The 14,423-nt window shown below is 50.8% G+C and overlaps 1 protein-coding gene and 1 long non-coding RNA gene across 2 annotated transcripts; one reads left to right on the top strand and one right to left on the bottom strand.

Moving 5' to 3' along the window:
• Positions 1-2,999: 2,999 nt before the first annotated feature.
• LOC122379873 lies at positions 3,000-4,487 on the bottom strand. Its single transcript, XR_006256241.1, has 2 exons — positions 4,311-4,487; positions 3,000-3,951 (listed from the first exon to the last, which is right to left on the bottom strand). It is a non-coding gene; the product is annotated as an uncharacterized LOC122379873 (long non-coding RNA).
• Positions 4,488-7,293: 2,806 nt separating this feature from the next.
• Positions 7,294-8,910, top strand: LOC122379650 (3,4-dihydroxyphenylacetaldehyde synthase 2-like). The gene has a single exon (XM_043362022.1). It carries the CDS (start codon positions 7,294-7,296, stop codon positions 8,908-8,910), a length of 1,617 nt encoding a protein of 538 aa, XP_043217957.1.
• The last annotated feature ends 5,513 nt before the right edge of the window (positions 8,911-14,423 follow it).

Raw genomic sequence — 14,423 nt, 5'->3', positions numbered from 1 at the left:
TCTCTGTAAAAAAGTTGCATGTCATAGCTAGAAGGAAAACTTTGTCACCATCGAATTCTTCGCACCATTGCGCGTCGAACGATATGTAAAACGAGTGAGTAACGACTGGGGAAAGGCAAGATTTAACACAAAAGTTGATTTTGCCCCCCCAACCGAAAATCTCTGGCGACGCCTATGCCTCAGGGGCATAAATAGGGGGTCACGGACACCATTTTCATGTTCAGTGTGTCCAAACCACTTGTAATTCAGTGTTTGGGAGTGTTTATAATGTCTTTCGTCCAAAAGAGGCGCATTTCAATTTTCTCCCAGTGACTTATAATGGAGAGGTCGCAAAATTGACCTGACCTTAGGTCACCGATATCAAAATTCCGAGATATACATTTGATAGATACTGTTACCCTTATCAATCGCTGAAAGTTTCAAAGCCATCGGTCACTCGGTGTAGCTATGGCAGACATTTAAACTTTTTATGAGGTGAGGTCACTTCAAGTGACCTGGTGACCTGACCTTGAATGACCTTGGTCTGAAATTTTACAACATGTGTAGAATTGATGTATGATAAGGTGTACCAAAAACGGCGGCGCTTCGCGCCACCGTTTTTGAGATATTCGCAAAAAACCACAAGGGGGGTGTTCAAACACCCCCCAGCAGGGCGCGGGTTAATATGTAGGACGTGGAGACAAAAAGACTACCCTAAAACTTCGAGGCAAGATATATTGAGGCAGCCGGCAAGAATTCTAAAGAGTCCTTTAACATCCACAAAGCACCACCAATAAGTGTAACTTTGGGCTGGAGTAAACATTTTCAATAAAGGGAAGCATCGCAAACTTGCATACAAGGCAAGAAGTGGACGAAAAAAAAAACAGAACATAGGGGAGAGTGGGGTACGATGCCCAGGGTGGGAAAGACGCCCCACCCCCTCTAGCGGCGAAACAAAGAATCGAACCTGGAAATTAATGTTCTTAGCGTAAAGCGGAAGCTTGCCTTGTTAACTGCACAACAATTTGCGAAGCTCAGTTGGGCAACGGCTGGCTGGTAATTGCATGTTTTTTACTTGCTGCTTTCAAAAAATATTTTGGTGTCAAAACATTGTAAATATCAAAGAAGATTGATAATTTTTGCGTCCCTTGCTATAGTCGTGATACATTAACATGCGTGTACTGTGTCCCAAACAGTTTGTTTCAGGGTGTAGTTTTATGGCTAACAAATTGTAGGTACTGATTTAATGTTACTTCGGTACCTTGGGGTAAGATGTCCCCTGTCCTGATGGGGAAAGACGCCCCCCTAAATCCGTAGGCTGTCCTTCAAGCAGCCCGTCAAGTCATTTATTACATGCTTGTGATGAGAGACAAAAGCCGATCTTGGACTATTGAGAGTCCAGTACGGTCGGATGCTCCCCATGCCGGTCTCTCGGCCCCAACAGCGACTTTTTGGGCGGCATCTAACTCTGAGAGCCCTCACGACGGCCTCTGTGGGCCCCATTATTGGCTCCAGGGCCTCTCACGACATCCTTTGAGGGCTCCCACGTTGGCTCCACGGGCCGCGCTGGCATCTGAGGTCCCCACGATGGGCTCGAGGGCCCTTATGCATCATGAAGACCTATAAGGGCCCCACAGTGGTCTCCGAATGCCACCACGGGGGCTTGTTTGGCCGCGCTGGACTATGATGGCCCTAACGATGACCTCTGAAGCCCCTTACGACTACTTTTGAGGGCCCTTACGATGACGTTTGGTGTCTACTGCAGGCTCGAAGAGACTATTGATTCGTTCAGGCGATTCACGTGCCCATTTATATCACTTATAATGCAGGGGGCATCTTCCCAACGCCAGAGGGCGTCTTTCCCACCCTGTGGGGTAAGATGCCCCCTTTCACTTCTTCAGGAAAATGCTTAATAGCAAAAGAAGTTATCATATTTCAGGCACGAAAGTGTGATATTTTTGGAGAAAAATGATGTCGGCTTCCGTTGAAACTCCAAGTTTTTGCTTTCCGATCGTCATTTTCGAATAATATATGACATACATAGTAAAACCCTGGGCATCTTTCCCCACTCTCCCCTACCAGGGAGGGCACGAGCTTTGGATCATCTTGGTTTGAAAATACATAAGGAAATCGGCCTAAGCGGGAGACAATTAACGCCCAGCAGGCATAGCAGTGCTGTCCAGGTTTAAGACGGCGCTGAAGAAAAAGCTAGGAGGTGACGTCCGGCTGATAGAGGGCCAAAGGATGCAGCGGAACGGAACAGTCATACTCGTACAAACGGCCAATGCAACCCGTGAACGCGCTTCGGGGAGCGGCCGCTCTCTCGGCTGGAGGTGAACTCCTGGCCCGTACATTATTTGGATCTCAAGACCTAGATTTCTGAAATTGGGGACATCTCACCATTCAAGTGCACCGAATGAATAGGAAAACAGACCATCAATGAGCTGAAGGAGTAAGAAAAGTGCGGTTCGGGTTAAATCAACAAGCGTGGCAGGTGTTGACTGGTCTTAGGCAAAAATATTATGTTTGTTTTCAGCTGACGATGGTTTGATCGACTTGACATACCATCATAAAACAGTCTTCCCATTGATGTTTCGCAAAAATTTTAAAGAAAAAAACCTCAATTAGTTCCGCAAAAGCGCTGAAAACTACTTAGTAGTTAAAGCTGTTCCGAAAATACGAAATTGGTAAGAAGCTAGCAATGGTTAATTGCTGCCATAGCCGAGTGAATTGTTTTGCTCATGATTCATGAACGTGACAACGGCGGGCTAAGGTCACCGAATGCCAATGACACTTTATCCCTGCCGGCTTCCGCAGAGGCCCTTTCATTGTTCGGGTTCTGATAAAATTTTGGAGATTATAGTATGAAAACAATGCTATATAAGTTTTATCACATCAGCTTTTTCTGGTGAGTTTTCGAAGAAGAGTGCACGAGTCTTATAATCTCGACTGGAAGTGACGTTCATTGAAAAACGAGGTATAATAGTTTTCCATTATGCATAACATCTCTAATAAATACATTTTCCGTTTATGTGTTATCATATATATTATCACAATAATACCAGTACACATGGGGCGTTTCAAGCGCCACCCAATAAACAAACAACATCACATCACGCAGTAACAGTTCATGAGATGTTTGCAGAAGAGTAGTTACTAATGTCCATTCTATGGAGACGTTTTTGCCACCGGGTTTCGTTTCATCACACTTGGTTCCGCCGCACACAATGGCATCACAGCATCACAGTTAGCACACCCGTGTTCCGTCTATACTGCAGGTGGCAGGTACGAGTTATTCAGCACCGGCGGCAGGTACTTGGACGGCAGCTTCCGCGCAGGAGGGAGATACGCCTTGGGAGGGTCGACCGGGGGCAGATAGGTCTTAGGAGGATCAACGGGGGGAGGAAGATAAGCCTTAGGAGGATCCACGGGAGGAAGGTAAGTTTTGGGAGGATCCACGGGAGGGAGGTAAGTTTTGGGAGGATCTACGGGAGGGAGGTAAGTTTTAGGAGGATCTACGGGAGAGAGGTAAGTTTTAGGAGGATCCACGGGAGGGAGGTAAGTTTTGGGAGGATCCACGGGAGGGAGGTAAGTTTTGGGAGGATCTACGGGAGGTAGGTAAGTTTTGGGAGGGTCTACGGGAGGAAGGTAGGTTTTGGGAGGATCCACAGGAGGGAGGTAAGTTTTGGGAGGATCCACGGGAGGGAGGTAAGTTTTAGGAGGATCCACGGGAGGGAGATAGTTCTTAGGAGGATCCACTGGCGGCGGCAGGTAGCCGTTCGGCGGGTCGGTGGCCTTTGGCGGCGGCAGGTACTCCCGGGAGGGCGGCAGGTAGCCACCGGGCAGTGTCAGCTCGGTCTGCTTCTGCGGCTCGTGGGGGTGCGGGTGCGGCTCGTGGCTGTGTGAACCTCCACTGTGGGGTAGCAGTGCTCCCCAGCAGCCAGCAGCCAGCAGCAGTAGTCCTGCGGCCACCTGTAAACGCACGAACACGGAGTGAGAGAGTGCGAGGGCACCCCTGGAAAAGTAAGCCGATAATCTATGACTAAATATTGATTCTTGTTCTAACTAAAACAAAATTTGTCTTTTTTTCTGCTTCACATTGGTTAAGGCTGTTTCTTTTTTACTTATTCTGGCCTAAAAGATCCTCGTCTTGCCTTTAGCTGAATCCGTATTGTCAAATTTGGTGACGTATCGATTACATTTTGTAAGGTTACAAAAACGTTCAGTTAAATTTTCAGCAATTTTGGAAATACCCAATGACATATTGAATTTATTGGCCGAACAAGGCTAAGTTGCCGACCATGCTCTCTACTGTAGCGTGTTGCACCTACCTTCATGGCTGCGTCCGATCCGAGTGAATGCCGAAAAGCACACCGAGTCCGCGAGTGACCGTCCCGGTCCGTGATCCAGATGGAAGCCCGCTCCGGGCCGCACGGTGACCTTCACTAAACAGTCGGCACCGCGCCGGCGACTTTATACCGACCTGCAACGGCACGCTCTGGAAAGCCCGCCCCCTGTGACGTGCCGCTGCCGCCGCCCCCGGCCGGCCGACCGGCCCCCACGAGCGGCTGCGCGCTGACCGGCCGCGCGCCGCGGGGTCAGCTCGCAGTCGACGCCGCCACGCGCTGAAGGTCGGGCGGCACGCGACGAAGGCCGGACACTGACCTGCCGTCCGCGGCACGCCTCCTAATCCTGTCCGGAAGCAGGAAACGGTTCAGTCTGCAGCCGAAAGGTAGCCGCTATGGACGATCTCACTGACCTTTTTATTGAGAACCTCGATGAGTGATTGACCCCGGCAATGGCTGCTGCACTATCGACCCGGTTCCAGTGCTTTGTCCGAAGTGCGCTACCTTTTGACTTTGTTTTGACACAGCATAAGAGCTTTGGATAGCCTAAATTTTACGGTGTTTTAACGTTGAGCTTGTGCCTCGCATCGACAGTGCCTTCTTGTGCCGTAAACAAATCGTTTCTCATGTCCTGCAAGTGTATAGGTATCATATTTGTTCATCCATAGACCACTACATGCATATTTAGTGGTCTGGATATATAATGTTCTATGGTCCATTCTTTGCGAGTGTTTGGAACATCTCATTTCATGGAAATGGACGGGTTTTTGTGTCCGCTCAGTGTGCAAGAGACAGACAAATTGTTGACATCGGCGACGGTTCCGATAAGCGTGTTTGGTGCACAGAAAGAGGACAGGAGGCCAGGCCAAACGATGCGGGAGATGAGGTGTACATGTTTTCCGAACACGAGGAACATCTGGAGCCTCACTGGTTTTGTCCAGCCCCTACGCTCTCACGGTAAAACAAAGCATTCTCGTTATGCAGAGAAATTTCCCATAATCTGTCTGCCGACAATTGAAAACTTCAGGTGTAAGCCGCTCAACATCAGCCAGTCCTTTCTATATGAAACTCTACTGTGGCGTTGTGACCGTCCTAGACCGACCATCCGGCCGGTGCCGGTCTTTGTGTTCAGCGGTATTAGCCGTTCAGCCGGACTGCGATTTCCCCCTGGCACACGCGATCTGCTTCATCAGGCTTAGCCGACATGGCACGAACTTCTCATGTTTCAGAGAGACATCATCTGACTGTAAAGCTGGGCGCTCTGGTCGGTCTAGAATTCAGATCCAAGACCGACGCTCTACGGGACTGGGCAAAAACTAGAACGTTTTCTCCTAAATCTCGTTTTGAGATTTTTCGAAGCATCATTCATCCTACTCTTACACACTTGATGTTTTCTGCTTTCTCTTCCAGGCCAGAGTATGTCAGCAACATGGTCAAGGGTGTGGCTACAAGGTGTTTCAAGCGTAGGTCACGATGTAGGCACTGCTCTTGCGTGTCCGCGGTTATACCTATAACTCTGTAGGTACCTTGTCTTTACCTATCGGTGAACTGACTAGTGTTTGAAAAGTTACACTGTCCTTACATTTTCATATTTAGTTGCAAAATTGGACATACGGCAACAGCAGCACTCATCACCACTCGGCACTCATCGAGTGGGTATATTCATCCCGATATTTTTATATGCATGTAAATGACTTCAAGGTTTCTGAGGCGATGGTAGTTGACCTCAAATCCGGGTCTCAGGATACATTCCTTGTAACATTTGTTGAAAAAAAAACTAGGAATTATTAGGTATATGCTAGGTCCTGTAAGTTTCATCTCTCTGTGAAAGCTGCCCTGGCACTAGGGCGCTGCGAAGCTGCGACATTTTTGGACCGTGCAGAGGCTTACTTATGACGTCAAAGGTCAGTGACCTTAAAGGATCAAATTCAGTCAGCAAAAGGTTGATAGATATTATAAATATTTGCCGGTCCCGTAGCTCAGTTGGTTAGAGCGTTGGACTCCGCGTGGTGAGAGCACGCGTTCCCGGTTATGACAGTCCGGGTTCGAAGCGCGACGGGCGCTCGACATTTATGGGCCTCCTGACAGGTATGGTTGCGGTTAGTGGCAGGCCGTAGCCAGGCGAAGTCAGCGAGGGGACCGGCCGTGCGCGGCTTTGTGCGCACGTTAAACTTTGGACTCTAAATTCTGCCATAGAATCGGAATTGCGCGATCGGAGGGTAGAGGGCAGGGTCACCGCAACAAGCTTCGCTTAGCGGTGGCTCTGTCCTTGTGAATCCTTCCCATCAAAAGGTTCGGACTAAATTTATAAAAAAAATATTACTCCTGAATGATTTCAACCACAAATACCGAAGTCCGAAAATATTGTGACGTCATAGGAACAGTCGCTACTTTTTCAGTCATTCAAATGGCTATATCTCATGCAGTTTTAGAGATATTTTGTTACTTTTTGGCATGTGTAAGGCCAGTAAGGGGTTCTCAAACATATACTCCGGTATTTTTTTTTGAAAATTACCCCAAATTTCCAAAACATTTCAAGAAATCTAAATTTTGAGTTAGAAAATCTCTAGATCTAGATATTTTTACATTTTGGAAATTTCGAGATAGCCATTTTGTTTGCCATGCTTTTTATACCTACGGTCGAATTTTTCAGTCGCTAAGTTGAAACCCTGATTTTCTGCGATTTTTCTCCGTGAACAACTTTTTCGACGAAAAAAACGCCGAACATGACCTCATTTTGACCTCTATAGCTCGTGACCTGAGGTGACCTGGGACCTATTTTTTCTCAGAAGTTGTGTAAAATTGATGTCCGGAGAGGTACTGAAAGCTTCAAGTCAAAATTCGCAGCTGTTTCAGAGTTATTTGTGAAAAACCACAGGGGGGCCTTTGCCCTCCCCCCCCCCCCCCCCAACGGGTCGCGGGTTAATGTACTGGAGCTGACATCATTCTTCCTTTCGGTAGGAAGACGATGGACGACATACAGTTCCGCTCAGCCGCTCACGAGGTGATAGACTATATCCTCCAGTACCAGCGGACGGTGCGGGATCGGCCAGTACTGTCCTCTGTGGAGCCCGGCTACCTGCGCCGGCTGGTGCCCTCCGAGGCGCCACCTACGCCCGATCGCTGGACAGACGTGCTGGCAGACATGGAGCGGGTCATCCAGCCGGGCATGACCCACTGGCACTCGCCGCACTTCCACGCCTTCTGTCCGCTGGCCAACTCTCCGCCGGCGCTGCTGGCAGAGATGCTGGCGCACGGCCTCAGCTGCGTGGGCCTCAGCTGGGAGGCGGCGCCGGCCTGTCTCGAGCTCGAGGTGGTCGTGCTAGACTGGCTGGTGCGCCTGCTGGGTCTGCCTAAACACTTTCTCTCCCAGTCAGGCGCTGGAGGCGGCGTCATCACCGGCTCTGCCACCGAGGGCGTCCTCCTGACCATTACAGCTGCCCGTGAGAGGGCGCTGAAGGACCTACGCCGGGACCAGCCCGACCTGGACGAGGCGACTGCGCGCGGCCGGCTGGTGGCCTTCGCCTCCGCCCAGGCAAACCCGGCCGTTTTCAAGGCAGCTGCCTCGGTTGCAGTGCGCATACGCGTCCTGCCGACTGGCGATGAGTGCCGCCTGCGGGGAGATACTCTGCAGGCCGCCGTGGAGGAGGAACTGGCCGCTGGGAACGTCCCCATCTACATCCTGGCCACTCTGGGCACCACTGGCACATGCGCGTTCGACCCGCTGGACGAGCTGGGAGCCGTGTGCCGACAGCACGAGCTGTGGCTGCACGTGGACGCGGCGTATGCGGGCGCCGCGTTCGTCTGCCCCGAGTTCCGCCACCTACTGAGCGGCGTGGAGGAGGTCACTTCCTTCAGCTTCAACGCCCACAAGTGGATGCTGGTCAACTTCGAGTGCGCGGTACTTTGGGTGCGCGACTCGGGCACATTCACGTCCGCACACGAGATCGACGCTCCGATCCTGCACACTGCCGAGACCACGCTGCCCAACTTCCGCAACTGGTCGCTGGCGCTGGGCCGCCGGTTCCGCGCGCTGAAGCTGTGGTTCGTGCTGCGTCTGTACGGGGTCAGCGGGCTGCAGGAGTACATCCGCGGACACGTGCAGCTCGCCGGGCAGTTTGAGGAGCTGGTGAGGCGTGACGAGCGGTTCGAGGTGGTGGCGCCCGCCTCGATGGGCGTGGTGTGCTTCCGCGTGCGCAGAGGGGGAGACTCCGCCACGGAAGAGCTGCTACGCCGGGTGAACGACGCCAAGAAGGTGTTCATCGCGAAGACGACGCTGGCCAACGGAGCGCTGGCGGCGCGCTTTGTGGTGGTGTCGCGGGTGACGACCGCCGAGGACGTGGTCACCTCCTGGGAGGAGATTCGCCGGCACGTGCAGCCGAGTCAGGAATGGAGCGAGGCGGCCGTGGAAGGGGAAGAGGCTGTGACCCAGGAGGACAGTATAGTGACCAAGGAGGAAGATTCAGCCCAAGAGCAAAGCCACATGACAGAAAATGTTGGAGCCCATCCTGCGGTACACGAGAAGGAGCTCGATGGCAGCGCCAGTGACACTGGAAGGAGCGCCACCTGCGGTGGTGTCTCCTGAGAGAGGAAAGCGATTGTATGTAGTATAGGTGTTGCGAGTTTGTGACCTGCCAATAATACTGTCTATGAGCTCAGCGTATTCCATTTTTTATCGATATAACATATGACAGTGAAAACCCATGCTTTTGCGAGTTGTCGTAAACAAATAATCTGATTTTGATCCGAAGAATCCGACGCGGATGAGGTTTTTAGCCTCAAGAGGTCATGGCCTGTATACCTATATACCAAAACCGTTCGCATGAACGTGACTCCCGCTGAGTCCTGACGGTAGACTTAAAAAAGTTCTAGCACAGCGCGATTTCGAGGCGGGAATGTTCGCCAAAAGCTGTTACTTAAGCGTCACATTTGAATGGTCCCCACATGATTTCTTCATGTCCAGTTATCTATCACGCAGGCGGCTTAGGCAGAAACGGAAATTGATACATACAGATTGGTGCAACTTTCACTATCAATTAGCTTCTATTAAATGCCTATACATTTTAATATTGATATACGTAAGAAGTCGCGAACTATTTCTGACATCATCTGTTAGCGGGAATAAGATACGGCCTCAAATGCAGTTTTTATATTTGTCATAAAGGAAATTCCGCCGATATGATCTAGGGACTGCTCTGCTCGGTTTATAAATTAGGTATAAGGTCCCTATCTAAAGTCGGCTTCATAAGGCAATCTTATAATAAGGACAAATTATATACCTAATATATCCGTCACTGTTAGATAGCGCAGAAGCTTTATCGAACAGGAACAGTCACGACCCCTAAAAAACAGAGCCTGGAAAGTCAGAACCTGCATCGGAGCTTTGAGTCTTTGTACCCAAAGAGCACGGATCATGCTCTGAAGTCTGAACATCACCAGGCAATGCTAGTCGGAGGACCTGTGCTATGCTGACGGCCGCCGCGGCTCTGTTCTGTGTCAGGCTGTGCTGCATAGCAGCGGCTGCCCGCCTGGCTCTCTGGATCTCACCCGCCCGTGACCTTGCACGTGCCGTTCACACGCACACTGCACGCGTGGAAGGACGCGCGACTTGTCAGCTCCTGGAAAAGGGATTAGCCGAGGAGTTCAGTAAACCTTTACCGCATACATAAGACACTTGGGAGGTCAGTTATCATTGGGTGCTGGGCACTGGGTAGCTATGGGAGAAGGATCTAGGTGCTAATGTCTGAAGGCCTCATTTTCAAAGTCGAACGCATTGAAGTCGGACCGTGGCAATGATTCAGATGAATTCATGATTTGTTACGAAAACAGTACCAACTGCATATTCGGAGAATATTTTCCGTTGCATGTGCAATGCTAAACAGAGGGGAAATATGCCAGCCGTATCAAATAGGAACAACAGCAAACCCCTCCTAACAGGTAACACCGCAGGGCTGAGAGACATTTCTTACAGTACATAGTTGGTATGACTGTGTGAGCTATCCGAGAGATTCTCAGACTCCGTCTGCTGGCGCTTTGTAAGACAGCTGAGGTCTCTGCACTCCCGGTTCGGGAAGTCCCGACACATTGAGCCCGAGTGCAGGACTGATCCGGGATCTGCCAGCAAACCAGCTGACGTAGCCAGTCGAGCAGACTCTCTTTGGGCATATTAGACGCTTCCGCACTGGCACTGAGAAGTAGACAGCCCGGGCCGCTTTATGCATGCGTGGAGAATATTGATATTCATCCTGGTGATTTGATTTTATGAAGTTACTTGGCATTAGTTTTCAAGGCTACTTCACATAGCCCTCGCCGGGCCGGACCTATTGGTTTTCTACATACGCGCCGGCCGAGGGTGGAGGGGGGGGGGACGACCCCCATAGCCGTTTCGCCCCTGATGGAGCTAGCGCGTCGCAGAAAAAACGAGCGTGTGCACCGTTACGAGACGTAGAGATTGATACCCGAGTTTAAGGTTCTAGGTCAACCGGTGACCTCTGAGGTCAGGTCAAGTGCCCTAAGGTACGGTTCCGTTTTTGGCGAATAACTTCGCAAAAAACGACCGCAGAGACGCGATTTTGACAGCATCGTGTTCGGCACGCTCAGGCGCGTCGAATGATATACTTTTGGTTTGGGTGAGGTCAACTTAGAGCGTTGACCTCGGGTCACGGTCAGGTCAGCGCCCCCAGGTCACGAAATTAGTCAAAGGAGGTCATGATGCCTATCATTTGATTCAGCAGGTCTTCCCGAGTCCATTGGTGGCTTTCCCGACTCGCTAGCTCAATTTGATTGGGAGTTATTGACGAAAAACTAATATGATCCGATTTACGTCATAAATGACGTCACGCAAGGTCAACATTGCAAAAATGTCGCATCGAACCTTGCAAAGAGCGCATGAAATCACCATTCCGTGTGCTTGAGATAGTTGGAGATCGTTCCCAGCGCCAGAAAAGCAGTTTTCATTTCTCCCCATTGACTTATAGGTAATGGTGAGGCCGCGAAAATGACCTGACCTCATATGACCTTTAGGAAAAATCCGAGATATACAAGCTGGGAGACTTCTTAATGCATACTAGGTCCTGCAAGTTTCATTTCCCTGTGAAAGCTCCTCTGGCAATGAGGGCGTTGCGAAGTTGCGGCATCTGAAGATCGTGCAGAGGTTTAGGTACTTATGACGTCATAGGTCAGTGACCTGACCTGACCCGAAAATGCGGTTGGTGTCAAAAGATCCGACTTGAATCAAAGGTCAGGTAGGTATGCCAAGTTTCAGCTCCTCTCTATCGCCGGCGTGTTCGAAGCTATCGCGAAAAACCCTATGGGGGGGGGGGGGGCACCCCCCCTCGGCGGGCGAGGGATAGATAATAGCTCAAACTTTTTGCATTTATATTCCCAATGTTTACTCATATATGAATTAATTAGAGCTCGGCTATATTTTCCCGTTTACCCGTGTTTTCCGTGCGGAATGTGATTGCTGAGCGCGATATTATGCCAGAGTTGCATGCATAAAGGATCCGTCTATACCTCGGCGAGATCCAGCAATATGAAATCACAACCTAGAACAAAACCAGACAACCAAGGGCCTCGTGGCGACACGGATGTGCCCGCGATCCATCAGTATCGCTGCAGCCGACGTCACCGACAGTGGAGGCCCACGGACAGGCCCGTATCGAGGATAGGATCCGACCCCCTCCTCTGCCCGGAGCTGCAGCCTTGACGCCGCCTTACCCCCTGAGTGCTGAGTGCCCCTGTTCGGCACCGCGCCGGAGCGCAGCCCTGTCGACCGGGCGACCGCTCCAGTATTTGCATGCTGGCTGCCTGCCCACAGCTGAGGCCGCTCCGGTATCTGAGGGCTTCATCTGGCCAGCAGCTGTGCCAGCCGCCCTGATCTGCAGCTCCCCCGTCTGTGGTGTCCCTGGATCGGCCCCGGATCGGAGGCTGAGGGACGACACGAGGGCGGCGAGGATACCTACTCCTCCCAAAGATGTCGCAATAGGCGGGTCGTGGAGGCGCCGTCCTTATGCTTGTGAGTGAGACTCACATCACTACTTTTAAATAGCACTCGGTCTGTATTCGGTCTGTATTACGTTAGAATAGATTAGGTCTTTTGAAAAAAAAAATAGGATAGCTCATGAGAGCCGAGGTCCGAAAGGCCGAAACGACGTGAGCTGAGTGACAGAAGCCAGTTTTTAGCGCCCCAGCTTTTAATTGAGCATTCATAGGCCGTAGGCGATAAAGCAGGCCCCGAGCGACATGCTGGTCCGTCACTGGCCAGAGCCTCGGCCCGGCCGACGGACCGCCTGACCTTGACAGGATCTCCATCACATGCACCAGTTCACAATCCGCGCCGATTATGCATTTGGGAAAAACGTGAGCGGGACGCAGCTGTGTGGACCAAAGAAGCGCCCATTACAGCACTGTTGGCCGTGAAATGGGCCAGATATCTACGAGATGGGCGGGTCGGGAACGCACGAGTGCGCTCTGCCGGGGAGATCTGAGCCACTAGGGACGGCCCGTGGCCCCGTGGGGCGAGGTGCGGCCGAGCTCTGGACGCATGAGCTCTGATCAGATTGCCGGGAGGAATGTCGGCGCTCGGTAAGAATAAGCGGTGCGCCACACTCGTCGGGCAGGCCCACCGCGGCCAAACGCGAAGGTGCTCAGCCGACCAAGGTGATCTTCAAGTCGTAAGCGCGGATTGTGCACCTGTCTGGGAGCTGGCAGTGCGCTCAGGGGCGACAGGGCGTGCAATGTGCATGCAGTGCCGGGTTGCTGTAGGACTGGGAGTCTGGGAAGTGGCGGTATGTGTCACCATCGTCATCCTGGTATAACCTTAGCTGCTGTGAGGCTTAGACCTAGTCATGGTCACGGTTATGTGTGCAATGTCCATTTATGTGTACGCGGTCTCTACCATTTATGCTATTGTCACTAAATTGATGAGAATTTTTTCCAGGAAAAATAGCATCCATTCGTATCTATTGATGGTCCGTTTTACGACAGAAGTAAATAGGTAGGTATATACATACATACAAACGCCTATCAGCCATAAAACTCAGCCCCGATCTAATTTGTCCAACGTTCCATTACCAGGATACGACGGTGAACAGTCACATACCGATTGTGATTGACCACAGGTGATCCAGTTGGCAGCCCTGCAGCAGCTGATGCCGCTGCCATATGGGGCCCAGAGCGAGAGCGCGGCATCTCTCTGATGATGTGTGTCATGTGCCAGTCAAAGATCAGCTCAGTGACAAGCCGCATTCCACAAAATCACAACACCGTCGAATGCGGGTCACGGTCTCCAAACCACGATCAGATCAGTTATCGACATGGATGCTGTACCCAGTACCTTCGAATCTGCAGATTCTGCACTGAACGAGCTGTCGTCTAAGTAGACATTTGTCAATGGCTTACCAGTTACCTTGCACAGTCCTGCTACCCCCTAAAAACAATAGACAGTGAAGGCATACCGAATACATTATCCATGCGTTATCTCGTCAAGTGTTCTGTGTCCCCACTTGGGTACAGGTGTATAGCCCTGCTGAACTTGCCCTAACGATCCGTAAGTGAACGTAATAGTCGGCGTCCTTTTTGTTAGTTGTTACCCATTGAAGTCCCAAAGGATGCAAAGGATGAGCCATATGATATGATCAGGTATTGATTTTGGAAACCACCGTCACCAGGTTCAGTTCAGGTCAGCGTAAAAGGCAATGACGGGCTTAGAATGCGGTACTCGTAGGTAGGCATGTTTAGACGGTTGACGGGCAACGGGAGCGGGCTGCGGGACAATGATGCCAGCCTTGGCGACGAAAGCTTGTGCCCCGAGCCATAGACACTTTTTTGTCCCTGTCCACATATAGTAAGTGTTTTGTCTTGATTTACACATAGAAATACTCTATCAAGGCGAAAACATCCCGATGTCCATTATTGTTCATGTTGAGGGTATCAATAGGAAAATTGGAAAGGAAACCAAGAGTAGAAGAAGAATGCTACCATATCTATTCCTACCAACTTTTTCAAATATGACGAAACTGTTACAGGTGGCGCAAATTTCGCGCGATTATCAAAATAATAAATATTTCTCAGCGACACTCAGCGACAATACGACAA

This window comes from Amphibalanus amphitrite, unplaced genomic scaffold, assembly GCF_019059575.1.
Source record: "Amphibalanus amphitrite isolate SeventyFive unplaced genomic scaffold, NRLGWU_Aamphi_draft 000009F_arrow, whole genome shotgun sequence".
NCBI classification, from domain to species: domain Eukaryota; kingdom Metazoa; phylum Arthropoda; class Thecostraca; order Balanomorpha; family Balanidae; genus Amphibalanus; species Amphibalanus amphitrite.
The sequence above is the reverse complement of the archived record's forward strand: the minus strand, read 5'-3'. Positions and strand labels throughout refer to the sequence as shown.